The 27,764-nt window shown below is 49.6% G+C and overlaps 1 protein-coding gene across 2 annotated transcripts; it reads left to right on the top strand.

Annotated features, from left to right (window-relative positions):
• The first annotated feature begins 8,287 nt into the window (after positions 1-8,287).
• On the top strand, positions 8,288-27,450 carry LOC142258954 (uncharacterized). Of its 2 annotated transcripts, none has more exons than XM_075331505.1 (4): positions 8,288-8,742; positions 21,578-21,701; positions 21,785-21,898; positions 24,897-27,450. In XM_075331505.1, exons 1-4 carry the CDS (start codon positions 8,488-8,490, stop codon positions 26,006-26,008), a joined length of 1,605 nt encoding a protein of 534 aa, XP_075187620.1. In that variant the 5' UTR covers positions 8,288-8,487; the 3' UTR covers positions 26,009-27,450. The 2 variants fall into 2 exon arrangements, with proteins under 2 accessions (XP_075187620.1, XP_075187621.1); XM_075331506.1 differs by lacking the exon at positions 8,288-8,742 and adding an exon at positions 21,331-21,505.
• The last annotated feature ends 314 nt before the right edge of the window (positions 27,451-27,764 follow it).

The raw sequence follows: 27,764 nt of genomic DNA, 5'->3' as shown, positions 1-27,764 counted from the left end.
AGATGTAAGTTCTTTTTCGGTCCAAGCTATCGAGAAAGTTTTTCCATCTCCACGTAGTGGAGACCACATAAGAAAACACCTAAATCGGGAGGCTTGGTGGATGTTCATTTTGCAGAGCATAATTCCACAAGGGTTAAATATAAACAGGACTTGTTATTTCATTACAATGAATAACTCCTTTTCCTCAGAATCATTAACCATTCATGTCTTTATAAGACGGTGTGTTCTCTCTCTTTTGGCATTTGTATACTATGTTGGTTTATATTTTTGTTTTCTTTTTTTTTTTTAGCAAATATACCTTTTACTCAGGTGCTTCATGGTGATCATAGAATCAATTCGTATTGATGTTTCCATCACACATGACCCTGAGGAAATGATGTAAAACGCCATATAGCACGAGTCTCATGTCAGAAACAATGATTAAGGACTAAATCTTTCCGAAACGCGTCTGTTTTTCGACATTATGGCTATCTGGCTTTATTTTTCTACCATTTCTACTATTTTAACAATTTGAAAATAAAGGATCTGGATTTTTAGAAGATCGGTTGCTGGATATTTTTTCTATTTTTCCATATATCCCTGTTCGGCATTGCAGCATCCGAGCAATAGATCTTCAAAGAGTAAGGGGAGCTGAACGATTTCCTCTTTTTTCCCTTGTGAAAAAGATAGAGAAGAGGTGGAAATTCTGTCGTGTTAATTAGGTTCTCTCTACCCAGATACGAGAAACTGAAGACTCTCCATGTAACCAGAGTGGATGCTAAATTGTCGCTATACAGTTTGATATTAGCATTATATAATCTGGCCGGGAGCCTCGTCACGTTCACTCCCAGACATTGTAAAGAGCGGGTAGTCCACTGGCAGGGAGAACTCGATGCCCACAACGGCCGGGGGAGGGGGGGGGGGCTCGTAGCATCATTACCTCTGTTTTATCCCAGGTAATAGTATAACCCGATAAGTCACCCATTACTTCTACGTCTTGTATAAGTGAACCTAGAACTTCTTTAGGATCAGTAAGATGTCATCTGCGAACACTCCGCTCCGCACCCCTCGCACACACACGGCTCCGCTCCGCACCCCTCGCACACACACGGCTCCGCTCCGTACACCTCGTACACAAACGGCTCCGCTCCGTACACCTCGTACACACACGGCTCCGCTCCGTACACCTCGTACACACACGGCTCCGCTCCGTACACCTCGTACACACTCGGCTCCTCTCCGTACACATCATACACACACGGCTCCGCTCCGTACACCTCGTACACACACGGCTCCGCTCCATACACCTCGTACACACACGGCTCTGCTCCGTACACCTCGTACACACACGGCTCCGCTCCGTACACCTCGTACGCACACGACTCTGCTCCATACACCTCGTACACACACGGCTCTGCTCCGTACACCTCGTACACACACGGCTCCGCTCCGTACACCTCGTACACACACGGCTCCGCTCCGTACACCTCGTACACACACGGCTCTGCTCCGTACACCTCGTACACACACGGCTCCGCTCCGTACACCTCGTACACACGCGGCTCTGCTACATCCACACTGTAAACCCCTCCTGACCCCACACATAAACTTCCCCTCATCCAGCACCATGACAACCAGCACAGCAGAGCCCTGCATACACTGAGGAGCTGATCATGTGACCCCTGACTCCTCCCCTCCATGTGACATCATCACAGGTCCTGTAAGCACAGAGCAGCCATATATCTAATGTGCGGCTCTGCAGGTGGAGGTAGGTGCAGGGTATTATATATCTAGTGTGCGGCTCTGCAGGTGGAGGTAGGTGCAGGGTATTATATATCTAGTGTGCGGCTCTGCAGGTGGAGGTAGGTGCAGGGTATTATATATCTAGTGTGCGGCTCTGCAGGAGGAGGTAGGTGCAGGGTATTATATATCTAGTGTGCGGCTCTGCAGGTGGAGGTAGGTGCAGGGTATTATATATCTAGTGTGCGGCTCTGCAGGAGGAGGTAGGTGCAGGGTATTATATATCTAGTGTGCGGCTCTGCAGGTGGAGGTAGGTGCAGGGTATTATATATCTAGTGTGCGGCTCTGCAGGTGGAGGTAGGTGCAGGGTATTATATATCTAGTGTGCGGCTCTGCAGGTGGAGGTAGGTGCAGGGTATTATATATCTAGTGTGCGGCTCTGCAGGAGGAGGTAGGTGCAGGGTATTATATATCTAGTGTGCGGCTCTGCAGGAGGAGGTAGGTGCAGGGTATTATATATCTAGTGTGCGGCTCTGCAGGTGGAGGTAGGTGCAGGGTATTATATATCTAGTGTGCGGCTCTGCAGGTGGAGGTAGGTGCAGGGTATTATATATCTAGTGTGCGGCTCTGCAGGTGGAGGTAGGTGCAGGGTATTATATATCTAGTGTGCGGCTCTGCAGGTGGAGGTAGGTGCAGGGTATTATATATCTAGTGTGCGGCTCTGCAGGTGGAGGTAGGTGCAGGGTATTATATATCTAGTGTGCGGCTCTGCAGGTGGAGGTAGGTGCAGGGTATTATATATCTAGTGTGCGGCTCTGCAGGTGGAGGTAGGTGCAGGGTATTATATATCTAGTGTGCGGCTCTGCAGGTGGAGGTAGGTGCAGGGTATTATATATCTAGTGTGCGGCTCTGCAGGTGGAGGTAGGTGCAGGGTATTATATATCTAGTGTGCGGCTCTGCAGGTGGAGGTAGGTGCAGGGTATTATATATCTAGTGTGCGGCTCTGCAGGAGGAGGTAGGTGCAGGGTATTATATATCTAGTGTGCGGCTCTGCAGGAGGAGGTAGGTGCAGGGTATTATATATCTAGTGTGCGGCTCTGCAGGTGGAGGTAGGTGCAGGGTATTATATATCTAGTGTGCGGCTCTGCAGGTGGAGGTAGGTGCAGGGTATTATATATCTAGTGTGCGGCTCTGCAGGTGGAGGTAGGTGCAGGGTATTATATATCTAGTGTGCGGCTCTGCAGGAGGAGGTAGGTGCAGGGTATTATATATCTAGTGTGCGGCTCTGCAGGTGGAGGTAGGTGCAGGGTATTATATATCTAGTGTGCGGCTCTGCAGGTGGAGGTAGGTGCAGGGTATTATATATCTAGTGTGCGGCTCTGCAGGTGGAGGTAGGTGCAGGGTATTATATATCTAGTGTGCGGCTCTGCAGGAGGAGGTAGGTGCAGGTTATTATATATCTAGTGTGCTGCTCTGCAGGTGGAGGTAGGTGCAGGGTATTATATATCTAGTGTGCGGCTCTGCAGGTGGAGGTAGGTGCAGGGTATTATATATCTAGTGTGCGGCTCTGCAGGTGGAGGTAGGTGCAGGGTATTATATATCTAGTGTGCGGCTCTGCAGGTGGAGGTAGGTGCAGGGTATTATATATCTAGTGTGCGGCTCTGCAGGAGGAGGTAGGTGCAGGGTATTATATATCTAGTGTGCGGCTCTGCAGGTGGAGGTAGGTGCAGGGTATTATATATCTAGTGTGCGGCTCTGCAGGTGGAGGTAGGTGCAGGGTATTATATATCTAGTGTGCGGCTCTGCAGGTGGAGGTAGGTGCAGGGTATTATATATCTAGTGTGCGGCTCTGCAGGAGGAGGTAGGTGCAGGGTATTATATATCTAGTGTGCGGCTCTGCAGGTGGAGGTAGGTGCAGGGTATTATATATCTAGTGTGCGGCTCTGCAGGTGGAGGTAGGTGCAGGGTATTATATATCTAGTGTGCGGCTCTGCAGGTGGAGGTAGGTGCAGGGTATTATATATCTAGTGTGCGGCTCTGCAGGTGGAGGTAGGTGCAGGGTATTATATATCTAGTGTGCGGCTCTGCAGGTGGAGGTAGGTGCAGGGTATTATATATCTAGTGTGCGGCTCTGCAGGTGGAGGTAGGTGCAGGGTATTATATATCTAGTGTGCGGCTCTGCAGGTGGAGGTAGGTGCAGGGTATTATATATCTAGTGTGCGGCTCTGCAGGTGGAGGTAGGTGCAGGGTATTATATATCTAGTGTGCGGCTCTGCAGGTGGAGGTAGGTGCAGGGTATTATATATCTAGTGTGCGGCTCTGCAGGTGGAGGTAGGTGCAGGGTATTATATATCTAGTGTGCGGCTCTGCAGGTGGAGGTAGGTGCAGGGTATTATATATCTAGTGTGCGGCTCTGCAGGTGGAGGTAGGTGCAGGGTATTATATATCTAGTGTGCGGCTCTGCAGGTGGAGGTAGGTGCAGGGTATTATATATCTAGTGTGCGGCTCTGCAGGTGGAGGTAGGTGCAGGGTATTATATATCTAGTGTGCGGCTCTGCAGGTGGAGGTAGGTGCAGGGTATTATATATCTAGTGTGCGGCTCTGCAGGTGGAGGTAGGTGCAGGGTATTATATATCTAGTGTGCGGCTCTGCAGGTGGAGGTAGGTGCAGGGTATTATATATCTAGTGTGCGGCTCTGCAGGTGGAGGTAGGTGCAGGGTATTATATATCTAGTGTGCGGCTCTGCAGGTGGAGGTAGGTGCAGGGTATTATATATCTAGTGTGCGGCTCTGCAGGTGGAGGTAGGTGCAGGGTATTATATATCTAGTGTGCGGCTCTGCAGGTGGAGGTAGGTGCAGGGTATTATATATCTAGTGTGCGGCTCTGCAGGTGGAGGTAGGTGCAGGGTATTATATATCTAGTGTGCGGCTCTGCAGGTGGAGGTAGGTGCAGGGTATTATATATCTAGTGTGCGGCTCTGCAGGTGGAGGTAGGTGCAGGGTATTATATATCTAGTGTGCGGCTCTGCAGGTGGAGGTAGGTGCAGGGTATTATATATCTAGTGTGCGGCTCTGCAGGTGGAGGTAGGTGCAGGGTATTATATATCTAGTGTGCGGCTCTGCAGGTGGAGGTAGGTGCAGGGTATTATATATCTAGTGTGCGGCTCTGCAGGTGGAGGTAGGTGCAGGGTATTATATATCTAGTGTGCGGCTCTGCAGGTGGAGGTAGGTGCAGGGTATTATATATCTAGTGTGCGGCTCTGCAGGTGGAGGTAGGTGCAGGGTATTATATATCTAGTGTGCGGCTCTGCAGGTGGAGGTAGGTGCAGGGTATTATATATCTAGTGTGCGGCTCTGCAGGTGGAGGTAGGTGCAGGGTATTATATATCTAGTGTGCGGCTCTGCAGGTGGAGGTAGGTGCAGGGTATTATATATCTAGTGTGCGGCTCTGCAGGTGGAGGTAGGTGCAGGGTATTATATATCTAGTGTGCGGCTCTGCAGGTGGAGGTAGGTGCAGGGTATTATATATCTAGTGTGCGGCTCTGCAGGTGGAGGTAGGTGCAGGGTATTATATATCTAGTGTGCGGCTCTGCAGGTGGAGGTAGGTGCAGGGTATTATATATCTAGTGTGCGGCTCTGCAGGTGGAGGTAGGTGCAGGGTATTATATATCTAGTGTGCGGCTCTGCAGGTGGAGGTAGGTGCAGGGTATTATATATCTAGTGTGCGGCTCTGCAGGTGGAGGTAGGTGCAGGGTATTATATATCTAGTGTGCGGCTCTGCAGGTGGAGGTAGGTGCAGGGTATTATATATCTAGTGTGCGGCTCTGCAGGTGGAGGTAGGTGCAGGGTATTATATATCTAGTGTGCGGCTCTGCAGGTGGAGGTAGGTGCAGGGTATTATATATCTAGTGTGCGGCTCTGCAGGTGGAGGTAGGTGCAGGGTATTATATATCTAGTGTGCGGCTCTGCAGGTGGAGGTAGGTGCAGGGTATTATATATCTAGTGTGCGGCTCTGCAGGTGGAGGTAGGTGCAGGGTATTATATATCTAGTGTGCGGCTCTGCAGGTGGAGGTAGGTGCAGGGTATTATATATCTAGTGTGCGGCTCTGCAGGTGGAGGTAGGTGCAGGGTATTATATATCTAGTGTGCGGCTCTGCAGGTGGAGGTAGGTGCAGGGTATTATATATCTAGTGTGCGGCTCTGCAGGTGGAGGTAGGTGCAGGGTATTATATATCTAGTGTGCGGCTCTGCAGGTGGAGGTAGGTGCAGGGTATTATATATCTAGTGTGCGGCTCTGCAGGTGGAGGTAGGTGCAGGGTATTATATATCTAGTGTGCGGCTCTGCAGGTGGAGGTAGGTGCAGGGTATTATATATCTAGTGTGCGGCTCTGCAGGTGGAGGTAGGTGCAGGGTATTATATATCTAGTGTGCGGCTCTGCAGGTGGAGGTAGGTGCAGGGTATTATATATCTAGTGTGCGGCTCTGCAGGTGGAGGTAGGTGCAGGGTATTATATATCTAGTGTGCGGCTCTGCAGGTGGAGGTAGGTGCAGGGTATTATATATCTAGTGTGCGGCTCTGCAGGTGGAGGTAGGTGCAGGGTATTATATATCTAGTGTGCGGCTCTGCAGGTGGACGTAGGTGCAGGGTATTATATATCTAGTGTGCGGCTCTGCAGGTGGAGGTAGGTGCAGGGTATTATATATCTAGTGTGCGGCTCTGCAGGTGGAGGTAGGTGCAGGGTATTATATATCTAGTGTGCGGCTCTGCAGGTGGAGGTAGGTGCAGGGTATTATATATCTAGTGTGCGGCTCTGCAGGAGGAGGTAGGTGCAGGGTATTATATATCTAGTGTGCGGCTCTGCAGGTGGAGGTAGGTGCAGGGTATTATATATCTAGTGTGCGGCTCTGCAGGAGGAGGTAGGTGCAGGGTATTATATATCTAGTGTGCGGCTCTGCAGGTGGAGGTAGGTGCAGGTTATTATATATCTAGTGTGCGGCTCTGCAGGTGGAGGTAGGTGCAGGGTATTATATATCTAGTGTGCGGCTCTGCAGGTGGAGGTAGGTGCAGGGTATTATATATCTAGTGTGCGGCTCTGCAGGTGGAGGTAGGTGCAGGGTATTATATATCTAGTGTGCGGCTCTGCAGGTGGAGGTAGGTGCAGGGTATTATATATCTAGTGTGCGGCTCTGCAGGTGGAGGTAGGTGCAGGGTATTATATATCTAGTGTGCGGCTCTGCAGGTGGAGGGAGGTGCAGGGTATTATATATCTAGTGTGCGGCTCTGCAGGAGGAGGGAGGTGCAGGGTATTATATATCTAGTGTGCGGCTCTGCAGGTGGAGGTAGGTGCAGGGTATTATATATCTAGTGTGCGGCTCTGCAGGTGGAGGTAGGTGCAGGGTATTATATATCTAGTGTGCGGCTCTGCAGGTGGAGGTAGGTGCAGGGTATTATATATCTAGTGTGCGGCTCTGCAGGAGGAGGTAGGTGCAGGGTATTATATATCTAGTGTGCGGCTCTGCAGGTGGAGGTAGGTGCAGGGTATTATATATCTAGTGTGCGGCTCTGCAGGTGGAGGTAGGTGCAGGGTATTATATATCTAGTGTGCGGCTCTGCAGGTGGAGGTAGGTGCAGGGTATTATATATCTAGTGTGCGGCTCTGCAGGTGGAGGTAGGTGCAGGGTATTATATATCTAGTGTGCGGCTCTGCAGGAGGAGGTAGGTGCAGGGTATTATATATCTAGTGTGCGGCTCTGCAGGTGGAGGTAGGTGCAGGGTATTATATATCTAGTGTGCGGCTCTGCAGGTGGAGGTAGGTGCAGGGTATTATATATCTAGTGTGCGGCTCTGCAGGAGGAGGTAGGTGCAGGGTATTATATATCTAGTGTGCGGCTCTGCAGGTGGAGGTAGGTGCAGGGTATTATATATCTAGTGTGCGGCTCTGCAGGTGGAGGTAGGTGCAGGGTATTATATATCTAGTGTGCGGCTCTGCAGGAGGAGGTAGGTGCAGGGTATTATATATCTAGTGTGCGGCTCTGCAGGTGGAGGTAGGTGCAGGGTATTATATATCTAGTGTGCGGCTCTGCAGGTGGAGGTAGGTGCAGGGTATTATATATCTAGTGTGCGGCTCTGCAGGTGGAGGTGTGTGGAGATTCCCCATTACTGGGGCAGGCGGCATTAACCCCTTCAGCTCTGAGACTTTCTTGGAGTTTTTCTCTCTCTGATTTCTATGAATCGTGAGGTTTTTATTCTTTTTCCTCTGATACATACAGACGGCCCAACTATGAGAGGCCGGAAGTGAGGAAACGCGTCTGCCCTCTGTCCCCAGCCCCTTTCTGCCCTCAGTCCCTCTCGGTCCTCGGCCCCTTTCTGCTCTCGGTCCTCGGCCCCTTTCTGTCCCCGGTCCTCGGCCCCTTCCCGCCCTCGGTCCTCGGCCCCTTTCTGCCCCCTACAGTATAATGTTCCCCCAGAATGTTCTCATTATATGTTTCCCCTTATTATCTCCAGTAATTGTATTATTACAGCGGATTCTCTATGATGTTACATCGTCATCTTCTCCCCATTCAGGTCCCTACAATATCGGATCCTCTCAGTGGAGATCTTCTATAGAAGAGAATTCTCCTGATTGCCCCGTGAAGGATGGATATGGACAGGGACAAGATGGCGGAGAGGATATTACACCTCACCCTAGAGATCCTCTTCCGGCTTACTGGAGAGGTGAGAGATTCTGATGACGTCACATTACATCATTCTTATCTATGGGAATAACAGATGGACAGAACTGGAGAGGTGAGGACTCTGGAAATGTCTGGAGTGAGATTTATTACTGTGTCTCTCCATAACCAGGATTACACAGTAGTGAAGAAGACCTCTAGTGAGCGCTGTCAGGCCCCTGTGTCTGAGGGATGGGGAAGACCCCTGAGCCCAATCACGGGGCCTCCACCTCACCCCCCGATACATGAGGACATCAATGACCAGAAGATCCTAGAACTCACCTACAAGATGATTGAGCTGCTGACTGGAGAGGTGACACTGCTGGGAATGCTGGGACATTATACAGTAACGCTATGAAGGGATCGGGGGTGACGGTATCATTGTATGTGTCAGGTTCCTATAAGGTGTCAGGACGTCACCGTCTATTTCTCCATGGAGGAGTGGGAGTATTTAGAAGGACACAAAGATCTGTACAAGGACGTCATGATGGAGGTTCCCCAGCCCCTCACATCACCAGGTAATAGACAGGACTAAATACACACGGCCTATAATTATCTGTATGTAAGGAATGAATTCAGCCCCTGTATGTGTCTCCTCCAGGTCTATCCAGTAAGAGGACAACACCAGAGAGATGTCCCCGTCCTCTTCTCCCACAGGACTGTAACCAAGAAGACCCCGATGTTCCTCAGGATCATCAGGTAGATGGAGAGAAGGTGCCATGAAATCTCCCTATGATGTGTAGACGCTGTGAAGGTCTTGTGCTCAGTCTTGTTTTATCCTCCAGTATTATATGGTTTATACTTGTGTAATGAGAGCCAGGGTTGGTCTGGCCCACCAGGGTAGCGGGGAATCGCTGTACAGGGCCGCGGGGCCGCCTGTGTCTCAGAGCCGGCGTTTATTGATGGGCAGACTCAGCAGCTCATCCAGGCCCCCCACGCTCTAAGGGGCCCCCAGCCTTTCAATCATTAACTTCAGTGATCGTACACATTCTGTACGATCACTAACGTTTCTGCAGTTGCATGACTTTTAGTGACATCACATGTGTCATGTGACTCACCAAAGGTCCTAGCGGTGCACTGCGGGAGTCCCCAGGCCTGCACCGATGAGGTGTGCAGGCCTGGAGACTGCGCCGGTATTCAAATGTATGCGCGTCTTTCAGGCGCGCGTACATTTGTACAGTGCGGCCAGTGACAGGAGGCAGAGCAAAGCTGCACAGCCCGCACCGCAACGGGACGTCATCACCAGAGGAGGAGGATGCGACAGGACTGAGGCAGAGGAGCGCGCCTCAGTCCTGCACCGACATCATCATCACCGAGCCGCAGCTGCAGGGATGAAGAGGAGGACGTGCAGGCACAGGTAAGCGCTCTAGAGGAGCCGAAGATGTACAATAATTTTACATGAGGGGCTGCGGGTGGGGAAGGGACAGTGTTATTTTACAAGGGGCATAAAGAAGCGGTGGGGGACTTTATGGATCATACTATGGGTCAGTGGGGGACATAATAGGGCAGTGGGGGACATTATAGGGTAATGGAGGACATTATGAAGCAAATTGGGACATTATAGGGCAATGGGGGACATTATGAGGCATCAAGGATTGTGGAAGGCAGCGTAGTATAATGAGGAGTGGGGGGGATTTATACAGCAATTTAGTATGGGGGAGATATTATAGAAAGAGCTAATTTTTGGGGGACATTTTGGAAAGGGGCTCTTTGTGAAGGTATTTTGGAGAGGAGCAGTGTGTGGGGGATATCTTGTGCAGGAAGCAATTAACATCCCCTTCTGATTCCACTTGTTTCCCCAGACATTAAATAAAAGGGGCCAGAATGAGAAACATACATTATTAGTTTATGGTGGCACGTGGGGCATCATTACTGTAGGGGCAAATAAGGGGACATTATTACTGGTGAAATATAGGTTAATTTTGAGGATATTGTCTTCCATGGGGGGAACAAGAGTCTGACGTGGTGTAGAAATTAGGGAAATAGTGAGGAATGTGCTCTGGGAGTGATCGGCTATAGGTGACTGTTATTTTCTACAGAGTCGCGTCATGGCAGGAAGAAGTGATGGCGGTCAGCTCCGGATGAAGAGAAAATGTGAAGATGAATAAAGTCAGCTAGAGACGTCACTGGTAAGTCAGTGTGTTACATGAACACACACACACACACACACACACACACACACACACACACACACACACACACACACACTATACTGTACACCGTATACAGAGCTCCTGTGTATAATGTCACTGGTGAGCACTGTATTACCTATACACTATATACAGAATTCCTGTGCATTATGGCACTGATGATAATATTAGTGTTATTAGTGTTGTAGTTTTTATTCCTGATCATTATTGTAGTATTATATGTCCTTGTGTGGTAGTAATATGTTCTGTGGTCATGTTGTACTGATATTTGTCTCATGTGCGGTATTATTTGGTCAGTATGTGGTGTGGTTAAAGTGTTGCGGTATTTCTCCCGTGTATGTGGTAATATTCGGTTACTATGTAGTCTAATTATGGTGTAGTAGTATTACTCTCTGGTATGTGGTTGCTTTTGATCACTATGTGTTGGTAGTATGTTATCTGGTCATAGTGTCGCGGTATTTCTCCCTTGTATGTGGTATTAGTCAGTCACTTTGCGGTCTGGTCACAGTGTGGTGGTATTTCTCCCTTGTATGTGGCTGTATTTGGTCACTGTTTGGTGGTAATATACGGTCTGGTCACGGTGTGGCGGTATTTCTCCCTTGTATGTGGAATTATTGGTTGCGTTGTGTATGGAGGTCACTTTTTCTCTCTATAAGGGGGAGATTATTTCCAATAGAAATTAAATACTTAAACATTTAACCCCTCCCTGTCCTGTGACTATTACACTGCAGCACATATGCAGAGGTACTCCAGTGAAAGCAAGTAATCACCTTTACTAAGGCCACGTGCACACACTGAGTATTCAGTGCGTTTTTTACCCCAGTTTTTTAAGCCAAAACAAGGAGCGGTAAAATCAGAGAAAAAGTGTAATAGAAATACGGGCACCACTTCTGTATTTATTACCCACTGCTGGTTTTGGCTACAAATACTGATGTAAGATACTGACCAAACACTGAACGTGGCCTAAGGATAAGTGATAACTTATTCATCAGTGGGGTCTGATTGCTGGGACCTGCTCCGATCGTGCAACTTTTATCCCCCATTACACTGGAGCTCGTGTCCGACTCGACCCCTGATCCGTTCATTCCCTCAGTGGCTGCGAGCGCTGGGCTTGTTATTATCTGGCTGCTCCACAGAGGATGAATGGAGCTGCGGTCACACACCCCACCTGCTGCTGCAAAAAGTTCCCCAATCTTCCGATCGGTGCGGTTTCCACTGGTCTGGTTCCACCGATCAATAAGTTATCACCAACCGAACCTGTAGATCAGTGATAACTTATTTTCACCAAAGACCCCATTACTGCAAACTACTGTAATTGTACATCCCAGTTATGGTGCACAATATAGATGTGCAGGATCCGCCTGTGTATGTGCCGCCCCCACGCCTGTAGCAGCCTGGCTGCTCAGATCCGGACCTGCTACGTGGCTCGAGGGATCCTCCGGACCCAGGGGTCACGCGGACACACCAAATAAAAGAGGGACGTAGTTGTACAGGCTTGGCCGTACTCGGTTCATGACACCACCCATGGTGTGTGGTGAAGTGGGACACCACTGCTGCTGTTGTGGGGCACCTGGGGGAGATGTAGTGGCAGCTGGATGTTAACCCCTCCGTGGGTAGGGATGGTTGCCCCGGGGACCAGTGTCTCTGTGCAGGGTATGGCGATGACAGGGGGCTGCGCGCCCGAACGTATCAGGGGACAGTTTGTTACTCACAGTCACTGAACCACATGAGTATTTTAGTAAACCAAGGGTGCTGGTGGCCGGCTGCCGCTGCCAATTGTACTCTGGTCCCCCACCCGGGCTGGTGGTCGCCGTCTTTCGCCTCTGCACTGTGTTTCCGTAGATTTGGACTTCCCGGTCTGGAACACGGGAGTTCGCTCCCGGTTGGCTGTGTACCTGAAGAGCCGTGCCCGCTGACGCTGACCCGTGGGACTCTATGGCCCTGGCGGTGGCCCTTTCCCTTTTTGTGGGTGGTTGTCTGATTTTGGGACTTTGGCTGGGACAGTACCTGTAATCCTGCCCTCAATCGGTTAATTATTTATGCCATCAGTTCCGGTCCTGGCTTCAGGGTACGAGTACCCCCTCTGTGCACGGTTTCGGGGTCGGGTCTCTCTGGTGTCTACACCGGCGGGCTCCAACCCTTCTCCGGTCCACCTCGGATCTCCGGCTGCCGTCTTCACGTTTCCTGCGGACGGAGACAGTCTGCCACCTAGCCAATGTACCAGGGCTCCAACCCTGGCACCTGTCAACTTAAACTGCTCACTTGACTCCTCACTGACTGACACCTTCTGTGTCCCGGCTTAAAACTAAATGTTTTTCCCGCCCCGAGCTGTCTAGACCCCTAGGTGGGCGTGCCCTAACCGCCTGGTCCCGCGCACTGGTGTGTCTGTCTGGCCCTAAGGGGGGGTGACTAGGAGTTTAATTGACTTCGTTGTAACCCTGTGAGGGATGGTGTTATGCGGGGGCCTAATCTGACTCCTGGTTTTGCCAGGGCATCACATGTATACAGTCCGCGCTCCACTATAACAGGGATAACACTAATGGGTGTTTATATTTAGCTGTAGGGTGAGCCCCTAGAGTCAATTCCCCTGTTGGGCCCCAGACACCGCAATCCGACCCTGATGAGAGCGGTGGAGATGGCAGGATTAGGAGAGATAAGAGCTTTGGTTCCTTTTAGTTCTCGTTCACACTACTGTATTTTCAGTGTTGTCCATAAAATAACACAACGTCTCGCCCTCAGACCATTGTTATTGGATGTGGCAGTGCAGATGGGGATTTTCTTTCTCAATGACTGAATCTGCGTGTGAGAATAATCCCAGCATCCTCTAGTGCCTTCCGTAAATCGGATGAGACTCGTCCATTCAGGTCTGTGTCTGCACAAACCATCAGATTCCCACCAGCTCCACCATACAGCAGACATTGTGTTACGGATACATTGCAGTTCTGTAATGGAGGAAGCTGTAAATGGTCTTGTAAATTATTAGTAGCGGCTGTAAATACCGGATTGTATATGGATGACAAAGGCTACTTTACACACTGTGATATCTGTCCCGATATCGCTAGTGTGGGTACCCGCCCCCATCTGTTGCGCGACACGGGCAAATCGCTGCCCGTGCCGCACAACATCGCCCAGAGCCGTCACACATACTTACCTGTCCGGCGACGTCGCTGTGACCGGCGATCCGCCTCCATTCTAAGGGGGCGGTCCGTGCGGCGTCACAGCGACGTCACTGAAGCGTCACTGAACCGCCGCCCAATAGCAGCGGAGGGGCGGAGATGAGCGGGACGTAACATCCCGCCCACCTCCTTCCTTCCGCATAGCAGCCGGGAGGCAGGTAAGGAGAGCTTCCTCGTTCCTGCGGCGTCACATGGAGCGATGTGTGCTGCCGCAGGAACGAGGAACAACTTCGTTACTGCTGCAGTAACGATTTTTAAGGATGGACCCCCATGTCGCCGATTAGCGATTTTGCACGTTTTTGCAACGATGCAAAATCGCTTATCGGTGTCACATGCAACGGCATCGCTAATGCGGCCGGATGTGCGTCACGAATTCCGTGACCCCAACGACTCCGCATTAGCGATGTCGCAGCGTGTAAAGTCCGCTTTGGAAAAGACTTGTCCTAGTTTCTGGATGAAGCTGTGATGATTCTTTATCCGGCCGTGTGATCCCGGCATTAGAGGCCGTTACATCCCGGGAAGAGAGGATTTATCTACAAAGTGTAAAATCTTTCCCTTCCCTGAATATTTCTGCCTCCGGTCACAGCCCGTCTGCCGGTATAACGGGCTCCGCACCACAAAACTTACATCCAACTCATCAATTGTTGTGTTTTTTTTTTTGTTTGTTTTTTTTCTATGCTGCTTTTTTTGTCTTCTCGTATCATTTTATGTTTTGTTTTTTTCCCAAATTCTTCAGAATGTTGCAAGTGGATCATGAATTTTGCGCACAATAGAAACGCTTTGTATTTTTTTCCTATGACCTTTGCTTGTGACTTTTTAGTCCAAAAAGTCTTGTCTTCCTAAATGGCGGCAAGTTTGCACCAAAATATTTCTGGCAAAATGTCATCATTTTTTAGGTTGAAGGTAAACATACCTTTCCTTGAAAAACTATTCACACCCGGTGAACTTTTCCATGTTTTTTTTACATTACAGCCACAAACAAGTGGATTTTATTGGGGTTTTATGTGATAACAACACAAAGTAGCAAACATTTGTTAAGTATAAAGGAAATTATACACGGCTTTTTAAACATTTTAAGAAATATAACTCTGAAAATTGTGATGTGCATTAGTATTCAGCCCCCTGAGGGAATACTTTGCAGGACAAACCTTTCACTGCAAGTACTTCTGCCAGTCTCTTGGGGGATGTGCAAAGCTGGTAAACACATCTACAGGTCACATTTTTGCCCCTGCTACTTTATAAAACAGCTCTATCTCAGGTAAATTGGATGAAGGCGTCAGTGAAGAAATTTTCAATTCTTATTCTTTTGCTTTTAAAAATATCCATTATTCTATAAAGACCAAATTTGTAAAGTTTATGACTTATAGTTGTCCTGTGGACAGATTCTCCCCCTGAGCTCTTGACCCTGGAATTGTTGACTCCGGTCTCCTTCACATCTCCTCCCTCCATTCCCATTCTTATCTAAAATGACTACACAGACACCGAATATCTTTGGATAATTTTGGCCATAGCAGCCATTTATTAACAAAAATACATAACCAATAAAATTGCAATATGGTAAGGTCCTTGAAGCTACAAACCCTGGTGATTCCTATAAACCGAACCATAAAACCAACTTGCTCCCAGCCGTTACCCACACTGGCTCAGGCGCACCACACTGTAAGGGTTAATCCTTCGTTAACCCCAACACACCCACAGGGGCCCCGACATCCCCGTCGGGATTCCCCTCAAAATCACCAGGTGACCAGCCATTCTGCCAATGAGGGGATCCATACCCGTATGGATTCCCCGAACAATTTTAAACCAACTTCAAGGACCCACCAATAAAACGCCACAACGAAGGCACCTTGATGACCTTCAAGTGCCTGAGACCCCCCTCAACCGCAGGGCCCTTTCAATACCTCCCTGCAGGCCGAGGGCCCACAAATCGATCCCCACCGCATTCAAGTGCACCCCGTCAGCCAACCAGAATTCCTCTTCCGTCCTTTCCAACTCAACATGCCGGATACAAACACCCCCATTCCGACTAACAAACTTTGAAATCGCCCTATTAACCTTTGCCCGCGCCTTGTTCAGCCTATCAACAGACCGCGCTTTCCGCCAACTCCTTCTCGCCACCATCTCCAACCAAACCAATGTAATCCCTGGGAAGGACACCCATAGCCGTAACAAGTCGTGCTTGATGTCTTTTATCAAGATTCTAAAAGGCCGTTCCCCTAGATCGTTCCCCCCAACGTGCAAGACCAAAACTTCAGGAGGCCTGTCTAATCGGGCGTGTCTATGCACCTCTTGTAACACACTGCTCCACCCTAACCCCCGAACCCCCAGCCATCGTACGAGAGCCACGTCCCTGGCGAAGCCTAACTGTCTCCCGTTCCTTGTCGCATCCGCTCGCCGGGCTCCCCAATACACGTAAGAATGGCCAAGGATCCAGACCAGCGAGGGGGAGGGAAGGGGTGTTTCTGCAATACAAAATGCACAAACAAACAACACCATTTTAGTGCCTTATACCCTCAAATCGAAACACAAACACCCAGGCCGCCCCCCCCCATTTACTGTAAGGCTCCCTACTTAGTTCCCGACCACCGCCTGGGGGCGGACGTACAACTTAAAACGCCCCGACTTCCACCTACCAATCTGCTTAACCGTGTCTTCAGACAAACCGCACATGGAGGCCTCTGTTGCCGCCCCTATGCGAAAAGAATGTGATCCGAAAGACTTAGGATCTGACCCCAACGACTTCAAACACGCCCTGAAAGCACTCACAAATTGGTATCGCGATAAGAAAGACCCATCGTCATGACATAACAGAGGGCCGTCCACCTTTTGACGGATCTGTTCGAAATTCTCGAAACACTTCAACGGGCACATATCCGATCCCCCAACCACTCCCAAACAAACTCGGCTGCCTGCCCCTCGTTGATCAGTTTTAGATTTTCTTATACAAAATTCGATTCCCCTGTCCACAGCCGTAATGTCACCACGACTCAAACCCCCGGGGGACACCTTACTGGGAGATACCAATTCCCCAACCCGCAGGGCTCCAAAAAACGCCAAGGAAAACGCTAACCAAAACAAATGTTCCTCAAACGGAGATGTACAAACCTCTCCCAACACCCCACCCAGCCGCTCCAATAAGCCGAATGACACCGGTCGTCTACCATCCCGTAGCTTTCGTTTTCTGCGAAAACCCTTCAACGCCTGGACAACCAAAAAACTCTTAGTTAAATCCCGTAACCCTCGCAACCGGAAACCAAATGCTAACCCTGCCATAAAACGATTTACCTTCGCAACAGACCACCCTGCAACCGCCACCTCCCCCAACTTTTCCAACAATATTCCCAACTGATCCTCCTCAGAAAAATCCCCACCCTGCAACCACTGCTCCCAAAGCCCCCATGCTGCCTGATACGCTGTCCATGTGTTACCCGATAAGGACGCCCGAATTAGTGGTCCCGCTGCCCGAAGACCACGTTCCATAGCTGTGCTGGGCACTCCAACCTGCTGGACTCTGCCTCTGGTGCGCAAACCCGGAACCGATCCCACTGGAAACGAGAGAGGGAATCAGCTATTAGGTTCTGAACGCCTGGCACATGAGCCGCCGTAACACATGCGTTGATTTGCAAACAAACCAATACCAACTCCCGTAACACCCGAACAACCGGAGGAGAGGACGCCGAAAACTGATTAATCACCAGCACCACCCCCATGTTGTCACAGTTAAAACGAATCTTCTTGTTTGCCAACTGGTCTCTCCAAAGATGAAGTGCCACCATTATTGGAAAAATTTCCAATAGCGCCACATTCTTTGTCAAGCCTTCAGCCGTCCAGTTGTCCGGCCACCGACCCACACACCACTGACCCTGGAAGAAAGCTCCAAAACCCGAGCTGCCCGCCGCATCTGTGAACAACTCAAAGTCAAAATTGTCTACTACATCCTCCATTAGCAGGGAACGACCGTTGTAGTGCTCCAAAAACTGTCCCGAAACTGCTAAATCCGCTTTGTGTTCTGCCGATAACCGAACGTAATGGTGCGGAGCAAGCACCCCCGCCGTGGCCCTGGCAAGTTGTCGCGAAAAAATCCGGCCCATTGGCATCACCCGACAAGCAAAGTTAAGTTTTCCCAGTAGGGACTGAACCTCCCTTAATTGCAACTTCTTTACCCGCCGTGCCCTTGCCACCTCGTCCCTCATAGCAGCAACCTTGTCCTCGGGAAGCCGGACTTCCCAGGCCACTGAATCGATCACAATACCCAGAAAACTTAAGCTAGTAGTTGGCCCCACAGTTTTTTCAGGTGCCAAGGGCACCCCAAAGCGGTCCGCAACCCACTCCACAGTTGCCAAAATCCCGGCACACTGCGCCGAATCGGCAGGACCTACACACAAGAAGTCATCGAGGTAATGTACCAATGCTGACAAGCCCGAAACGTCCCGAACAACCCACTCCAAAAAGCAACTAAACGTTTCGAAAAATGCGCATGAGATTGAGCACCCCATGGGCAGACAGCGATCTACAAAATAAGCCCCTTCCCAAAAACAACCCAACAACCGGACGCAATCTGAATGCACTGGCAAGAGCCGAAAAGCTGATTCAATATCTGTCTTAGCCATAAGTGCCCCCTTTCCACATTTTTTTACCCACCTTGTGGCCTCATCAAATGACGTATATACCACCGAACACAGTTCAGCCGGTATCCCGTCATTTACCGATCTACCTCTTGGGTAAGACAGATGGTGAATCAGCCGGAATTTCCCTGGCTCCTTTTTTGGCACCACCCCCAACGGCAAGACCACCAGATCGGGAAAAGGAGGGGCCTGGAACGGCCCCGCCATCCTCCCCAAAGCCACTTCCTTGCCTAATTTCTGCGCCACGACTGCCGAATGCTGGTAAGCTGACAAAAGGTTCCTCGTTGCCGCCGGGACAACAAAATCGGGTGCCGGAATTCTGAAACCCTCCCCAAATCCCAACCGCAAAACTTCAGCTTCATCCTTATTAGGGTACCTATTTAGGTACGGAAGCATCGCGGCTAAGCTCACCGGCGTCAGACCCTTGGGTATGAGTGGTTCCGGGCTTGGATTTGCCTTTCTTAAAGCACTTTGCCGCTCCATGTGAGGTCCCATTACAATGGGTACAGAGGTGCTTGAAACGGCAGGTGTCCCCGAACTTGCATTGCCCCTCATTGAATTGCCAACACACGCCGGGCTTTTGCGATCCCCCCCTGACCCTGTTGACTACCGGCACCCTGTGTTCCAGACTGGCCGGCCGACCCGGCCCCGCCCTGAAAGGGCTGGCCATACCTAGACGGCGCCATAACCCGCAACCACAACCCGATATCTTTTTGGTCCCATCTAATAGAAGGTCGAACGGCCTTCCGCTGACGAAACTGTTCGTCATACCTAAGCCAAGTCTGTCCCCCATACACCCTGTAAGCCTCACCAATAGAGTCCATATAGCAAAACAAATGTGAACAGTTCTCCGGCGCCTTTTCGCCTATCACGCTCGCCAAAATTGCAAAAGCTTGTAACCAATTATTAAACGTCTGAGGGATCAAGCGCCATCGCCGCTTCTCCTCATCTTCTTTCTTGCTATCGTCCTTTTTTCCTTTGTCCAAATTAAATTTTGACAACAGTAGGAGGGAGAAGATCTCGACGTATTCATCTTTCCAGATCTTCTCCCTCACCTCTTTCTTAAGATGGGAACCCAAGGGGCCCTCAAAACAGACGTAAACCTCGCCACGCGCCCGATCATCTAAATGAATCCTGTCCTCCTTATTCTTTTCCGTCTGAACCGACACCGACACCGGGGAAGAAATACCTGCAACCGGCGTTTCACTAATGCCCAGGACAGGTGGATTAATCCAAGCCCCCACTGGCCCTGAGTGTTCCCGTGCCCCCCCAATCCGCTCCAGCAACGTACGCACACAACCTATAAGCTCTCCCAGCTCCCCCCTTCCCGACGCATATCCTCCACCCCCCGTGGGTACCCCCTGACTAAACCCTGGGTGACCTACATCCCCCCTTGCATTCTGGCCCTGACAATACTGGGCAGACAAACAAGACATAGAGGCATACTCACCGGGCTGCTTGAGGGTAGAGGCCCCGCCAGCCGGACCACCGGACTCCCGACGTCCCTCCAGCTGCTCTGTAGACTCCCGGCTCCCCTCATCCGCTTCGCCGCCGTTGGCCCCTGCTGCTGCAGGGCCGGAAGATCCCTCCAGTCGCTGATCCTGTAGCTGATGTCCGTCCCCCCAGCCGGCTGCAACAGGGGGCTGTCTGCGTTCATCCAAATCCTGCCGTCGCAGCTCCCCCATGCCACTCCACGGGGCCCCCCCCCTCCGTTCTGGGCCTCTGCTGATGAGGGCCCTGCACGCCAGGCCCGGTGCACTACCGATCCCAGCCGTCTTGCTCCGCCCCCTCCGCTGGGGCCCGCCCCCTCATCCGTCCTTCGCTGCAGACAGGGCTCGGGCGCTCGGCAGGCACATCACCAGAGCGCCCCGACGCAGCTCCAACATCCCTCGCTGATACAGTGGGAGCAGGCCCCGCCCCCAACTCCAGCAGAGGCCTGCTCACCGCCGCTGGACCCAGCCGCACTTTGGAATTCCTCCCAGACCGGGGCCTGCTGGACTTTTTTGCACGTGGCGCCCGGCCTGGAGGGTCCCCGGAGGGGCTTCTGGGGCCTCGCTGGGCCCGGGGAGTCACCTCAGGGGATAACCGCTCCGGCGGTCTGGACTTACGGAGGCGCCGCTCACGTGGGGGGGGAAGTCCCCTCCGCCTCCAGACTCCCTCCGATGATTCCCTGCACTGTCGCCTGCAGCCAGCCTGGAGGACGGTCGCCTGCCGCCGCTCTCAGCCGCTCCAGGATTTCCTCAACAGTCTCCATCGCCGCAGGTAAGGTGGATGCGACTCTTCCTTCAGCCAGGGGAGCGGGAAAGTACCGCTCCTCCCCTTTGGCTATCCAATCACTTCAAAACGGGCTCACTCCCCCTCCCCCACCCATGACACCCTGACCTCCCCACCAATCAGGGGTTCATGCCGGCCTCCGCAAATGCCCCGGGGGGGGGGGGGTCAATGCTCCGTCCTCTCTGGATCTCTCCTGCTTTTCCTCTGACTATAGGCCTCTTGGCTGCTTCTCTATAATTAGTGCTCAGGACCAGACCAGGACTTGTCTTCTCCTTCATGTCATACATGTTAGCGTTATTTCAGCGGCCAGTGATCGGATATAAAGTCTCCAGTAATTATGTTACTATACAGGATTCTTTCTGATGTCACATCGTCATCTTCTCCCCATTCAGGTCCCTACAATATCGGATCCTCTCAGTGGAGATTTTCTGTATAAGAGAATTCTCCTGATTGACCCATCAAGGATGGATATGGACAGGGACAAGATGGCGGAGAGGATATTACACCTCACCCTAGAGATCCTCTTCCGGCTTACTGGAGAGGTGAGAGATTCTGATGACGTCACATTACATCATTCTTATCTATGGGAATAACAGATGGACAGAACTGGAGAGGTGAGGACTCTGGAAATGTCTGGAGTGATATTTATTACTGTGTCTCTCCATAACCAGGATTACACAGTAGTGAAGAAGACCTCTAGTGAGTGCTGTCAGGCCCCTGTGTCTGAGGGATGGGGAAGACCCCTGAGCCCAATCACGGGGCCTCCACCTCACCCCCCGATACATGAGGACATCAATGACCAGAAAATCCTAGAACTTACCTACAAGATGATTGAGCTGCTGACTGGAGAGGTGACACTGCTGGGACATTATACAGTAACGCTATGAAGGGATCGGGGGTGACAGTATCATTGTATGTGTCAGGTTCCTATAAGGTGTCAGGACGTCACCGTCTATTTCTCCATGGAGGAGTGGGAGTATTTAGTAGGACACAAAGATCTGTACACGGACGTCATGATGGAGGTTCCCCAGCCCCTCACATCACCAGGTAATAGACAGGACTAAATACACACGGCCTATAATTATCTGTATGTAAGAAATTAATTCAGTCCCTGTATGTGTCTCCTCCAGTTCTATCCAGTAAGAGGACAACACCAGAGAGATGTCCTCGTCCTCTTCTGCCACAGGACTGTAAACAAGAAGATCCCGATGTTCCTCAGGATGTGTTTCCTCCAGCTCTATCCTGTAAGAGATATCTACTCATTTACTTTTTGCACTAATTTTGTGTTTACATTTTTAGACTTTCTGCTGTGGGTTTTTTCAGCTGTATTTTCTTTGCTTCTGCTTCTTCTGCTGTTTGTTTCTAGTGCCTTCTCTATGTTGTTATGAAGGCAACTCAAAGACCTGCAGCGGGTTCATGAATACCCTGTTTCCCTGAAAATATGACCTAGTTACAGTCAGGGCCAGCGTCAAGAGGAGTCAAACTGCGCTATTTCTTAGAAACCCCAGTCTCTTAGGGACCCCATCAGTTGTAATCTAAGGTTGATTGCTTAAGGACCTTTGATGCTGTTGCGGGCGGGGAATTGACCTTCAGCAGGAGGGGGGGCACTCGAGACGCTCGGATCCGGGCGGTTGATGTGGCTCTAGTGGCAGCCGGACCCGGGCGCAGCCGTCCGTCACCAGCAAGTGAAAAGGGGGTAGTTATTATACAGGGGAGGTTTGTCAGTGACGCCACCCGTGGGTTGCGGTGATTGTTGGTGACACCGCCGCTGCCTTGGTATGGGGGTGCTCGGGGCTGATGGAGCGGGGCAGCAGGATGTTATCCCCTCCACGGGTATGGGAGGTGTTGTCCCGGGGCCCAGGTGTTGGTGGGATGGAGTGATGGGGCACAGTCTGCGGGGTTGGACCGGATGATACCAGTGTACTCACTGTTTGAATAAAGTCACACAGAGTCCAGATAGTAAACCAACTGACGATAACCGGTAGCCTCCGGAGGGGTGTGCTTGGGTCCCGCACACCGGTTGACAGAACAGGGGCCCTTCCTCCTGCACTTTTGGTTTGTGTCTTGTGTGTTGACTAGTCCGCATGAAACGGGGAAGTCCACTCCCGGTGTCTTTTCTGTGGGAGCTGTGGCCCGCGAGAACTGAACCGTGGGATCTTAACAGGAACTTGGAGACGCCCTATCCCCCTCGTTGGGCTTCTGTCTCGCTCTATCTGGGCTGTCGGTGGGACAAGACTTGGAATCTTGTCCCCTGCTGGTTAATTAGAAAGGTGCTTGAAGCTGTCCTCGCTCCAGGGTCCAGGGACCCCGACTGTGCTCAGCCTCCAGACCGGATTCCCGCTGTCGGCACCGGCGGGCTACAACCCTGCCCCGGTCCACTTAAGGTCTCCCTCGACCGGATCTCCATCGCCTGTGGCCCAGCTCTGCCGTTTGCCACCTAACCTAGTCAGGTTAAGTAGTCCGGGGCTCCAACCCCTGAGCACCACTTCACAATCCTCTCACTTCAACTGTCTAGCACTGTTCTGTGTGTTTCCCTCCCCTGACACCTCAGAACCCCTAGGTGGGCGTCACCATCTGCCTGGCCCCACCCACTGGTGTGTCCCTATTGTCTTGGGGGGTGACTAGGGTTTGATGGCTGGTGTTGGATACCTGTGTGTGGGGTTTTGTGTTGGAAGGCCAAGGAGGAGGGAGTCCTGCACCTGGAAGATGGATGCAGTCCTCTGTGACAACCTGATTTTGTCAGGGCGTCACAATGACTTCAAAGTCATGTGGCATGATGTAACCAAAGGTCTTTTAATTGCAGGAGTCTAAATGAACTGAACAGGACACAGGCTAGCATACTGGACTGGCATTAGGGGAAAGGGAGAGTAAACTGGGCAATTTCAGAGGGCTCCCATTTTCCTAGTGGCCTTAGTGATTATATGCCAATTATAGGACTGTTTAAGGACCTTATTGACATCACGTCATGTGACCAAATGTCTCAATTGCAGGAGTTTCAAGCAGAAGAGGAGACAGGCTGGTGTGTGTGTGTGTGTGTGTGTGTGTGTGTGTCAAATGTCAAAATGGGCAGAGCTTGGCCAGAACAAGGGTGTGATGCCACCGGTTCTCTAATTCGTAACAATTGCGGCGTTCCCTATGCCAGAAATCGTACTCCAGTCCCTAATGTCATTTTCAGTGTACATAGCCGGTCTTGATGAATTGGAGCCCAAATGTCTATCTGCACAGACAGCAAGACCCTGCTACATGCTTTCGTTACAAAGCCTAAGAATAGGCCATCAACGTTACAGTCCTGGACATCCCCGTTAAATTTTCACCATTTGTCTTTATTTTATTTTCGTCTTGGAAAAAAAATCTCTTTAAAATTGTTTATGTTGTGGATCAATGTCACAGATTTTGCAGGTTATTCAACTGTCAAGGCGGTGTCAGGATCTGTGGAAACTACACTCTGCCTGCTAACGTCTTATGTCTGTGAGCAGCGCAGGGAGACACAGGCATCAAACCACAGATTTAGGCAGGCTAGCAAGAGTTAACCTCTGCTGGGTTGCTAGTTAGTGTATTTGACCAAATGCTGCGGGAAGCCAGTATCATTCTCTCCCCTCCTGTATAAGCTGGCTGGGCTATTCCATTAATGCTAGCTATAGGTTACCTATACTGGTCTGGTGAGGTGTTGTGATCCAGACTTACGATTGGTTGTTGTGCATTATTACTGTGAACTGTTGTGGTGTTAACCCTTGTTGTCTTTTTGTTGCTGCCTATTTATTTCTGTGAGTTTGCTATTTGTCTCGTCTGTCTTAATTTGTGTTTCCTGTCTGTTTTAATCTGTGTTTCCATCATACTCCTGCCAATCACACGCCAGGGTGTATGCTATGGACAATTATACGCTTCTGTCGTTGCCGGAATCGTTGGGAGGAATGCTGTGTGACGGTGTCCACACGACCTCCTTGGTCAAACAATATATTGCTGAACGATGTTGCGTCGTTTGTGAGATGGGTACGTGTGACCGCTACAAAACGACCTATGAGCGATCTCGGCAAATCGTAGCAGCGATCTGGGCGTGTCACATCGCTAACGAGATCGCTAGCAATATCATTGTGTGTAAAGCGGCCTTTAGATGTCGAAATTGGACAACAGATTCAGAATACATTTTTTCCTAATTTAATTTCTGATTTTATAGTTGAAAAAAATAAATATACTTTCAAGATAATATTAAAAAAATAATAACATTGTGTTTTTTATTTTTAGCAGATGACTGTATTGGGAATTCAGATGGAAATCTAATATCTTCAGAATTTATAACACATGATGACAATATCACACGTGATACATATGACGAGCAAGTCCAACAGAATTGTAAGCAAAATAAAAGTTACAGAAGGGATGTGGAACATGAAACGGCTTCCACAGGAGAGAAGCCATTTTCATGTTCAGAGTGTGGGAAATGTTTTATTCAGAAAACAGCTCTTGTTATTCATCAAAGATCTCATACAGGGGAGAAGCCATTTTCATGCTTGGAATGTGGGAAATGTTTTATTCAGAAAACAGCTCTTGTTATTCATCAAAGATCTCACACAGGGGAGAGGCCATTTTCATGCTTGGAATGTGGGAAATGTTTTATTCGGAAATCACAACTTGTTTCGCATCAAAGATCTCATACAGGGGAAAAGCCATTTTCATGCTTGGAATGTGGGAAATGTTTTATTCGGAAATCACAACTTGTTTTGCATCAAATATCTCACACAGGGGAGAGGCCATTTTCATGCTTGGAATGTGGGAAATGTTTTATTCAGAAAACTGCTCTTGTTTCGCATCAAAGATCTCATACAGGGGAGAAGCCATTTTCATGCTTCGAATGTGGGAAATGTTTTATTCGGAAATCACAACTTGTTTCGCATCAAAGATCTCACACAGGGGAGAAGCCATTTTCATGCTTGGAATGTGGGAAATGTTTTATTCAGAAAACTGCTCTTGTTTTGCATCAAAGATCTCATACAGGGGAGAAGCCATTTTCATGCTTGGAATGTGGGAAATGTTTTATTCAGAAAACTTCTCTTGTTTTGCATCAAAGATCTCATACAGGGGAAAAGCCATTTTCATGCTTGGAATGTGGGAAATGTTTTATACAGAAATCAGATCTTGTTAATCATCAAAGATCTCATACAGGGGAAAAGCCATTTTCATGTTCAGAATGTGGGAATTGTTTTACTCGGAAATCAAATCTTGTTAGTCATCAAAGATATCATACAGAGGAGAAGCCATTTTTATGTTCAGAGTGTGGAAAATGTTATTTTAAGAAATCAGAGCTTGTTAAACATCTGAAGAAGCTGCACAGGGAAGGAACCTTTTTCATGTTGTGAACATTTGAAATGTTTAATTGGTAAAACAATTCTTGTTGACCATGAGAAAACCCACACAGTAAAGGAGACATTCTTGCATTCAGAATTTGGTAAATGTTTTTATCATTAATCAGGTCCTGTTGTCAGATGAGTCACATGGGAGAAGGATTCATGTTATACCGTGAGTCAAAGGGTTTTATCCTAAAATCAATTGCTCAAGTAAGAATTGGTCAGGGAAAACACCATTTTCTTTTTAAACTTACCGTATTATTATGACCATAAGACGCACCTATGTTTTAGAGGAGGAAGATAGAAAAAAAAATTGAAACAAAATATGTAGTCATGACGCACTGTTGTGAGGGGGAACCTGCTGCTGACATGGTAAGGCTGCTTTCACACATCCGGTTTTAGCAGAGCCGGCCAATCCGGTTCTAAAACCTATGCAACGGATGCGGCGAAAAAATCGCATCCTTTGCATACGTTTTTACATGCGGTCCGTCCAGTTTTTGCCGGTTGCGGCTGGCTACTGAGCATGCGTAGTGCAAAAAAACGGATGCGATTTTTTTTTTTGCTGCAGGACGCTTTATCCGGCGTCCATAGGCAGGCATTAGAAATCGCGACGCATCGGCCGGATGCGGTGCGATGCGTTTTTTTTCCCCGGCGGATATGTTGTGGGAGCTCCTTTGCCCGCAGGCGCTGGCCCTTGGATTTATGGCCTCTGGCGGTGGCTGCTATCCAGTCGGGTTGGGCTGTTGCCTTCAATCGGGTCTTTGGTTGGGAAAGGACCCCGTGAGGTCCAGACCTCAATCAGTAAATTCGACTATATGGTGGCCTACGGCCTAGTCAGGGTCTGAGTACCCTTCCTGGTGCTCCGGTAGACTGCTGGCTCCCCGGTTCGGGTCCGGCGGGCTCCAACCCGGTTCCGGTCCCTACGGTTCCACCGGTCGTGTTCCCGGTCTCCTGCAGGCGGCCCCTGCCGTCTGCCTGCCTGACTGTGTGAGGGTCCTAGGCTCCGACCCAGGCCCCTTGCAGCGCTGTGTGTCACACTCTGCTCTCCACTCAACTGTGCCAACTGTACTCCTCACTGTCCACAACTGGACTCTACCCCTTACTGTCCAATTCTGAACTTCACACTGCACTACTCAGACTACGGTTCATAATCACTATTATTAATACAAAAATAAAAAACTGCGACACCTTTCCTTTAAACAAGTATATGACCGCGCTGGATTAGTTGAGAGAGCAATGTATCGTGCTTAGAGCAGCTGCAGAGATTTGTGGGATCCTGCTCTGCACACTGAGATCCCACAAAATGGAAATTCAGGTTCCACTTTTCAAGTAAGTTGGGTATTTCAAGAGCATTTAGGAACATTTGTGAAAGGTTTTGATACTGGATTATATTTAGATAATTCACTAATCTCAGGTTGCCCACTGCTTTATTTATTAAAAAGCGCAGCCCCAGATTGGAGATAGGAACTCTTAAGTATATCACATTGTATATAATTGCATTTCAAAGCTTTTGTTTTGTTAATAAATGCTTGTAAATGTATATTCTTCATGCCTAGCTTTCTCTATTGTCTAGATGTGATGATTTTGCCTCAGAACATCTGTACACATTTCACACTAAAATAATGAGGGTAGAATTGAATCACACTGCATCCTAGATATGTGGAAGTTGTTAAGATGCTCTGATCCCAATTTATCAAAGCTATTATGCCAAAAAATTGTCACAAAATCTCTGAAAAGTCTCTCAAAAATTTGGATCAATTCAAAGTGG

Source organism: Anomaloglossus baeobatrachus (genome assembly GCF_048569485.1).
Source record: "Anomaloglossus baeobatrachus isolate aAnoBae1 chromosome 5 unlocalized genomic scaffold, aAnoBae1.hap1 SUPER_5_unloc_2, whole genome shotgun sequence".
Classification (NCBI taxonomy): Eukaryota; Metazoa; Chordata; class Amphibia; order Anura; family Aromobatidae; genus Anomaloglossus; species Anomaloglossus baeobatrachus.
The sequence above is the reverse complement of the archived record's forward strand: the minus strand, read 5'-3'. Positions and strand labels throughout refer to the sequence as shown.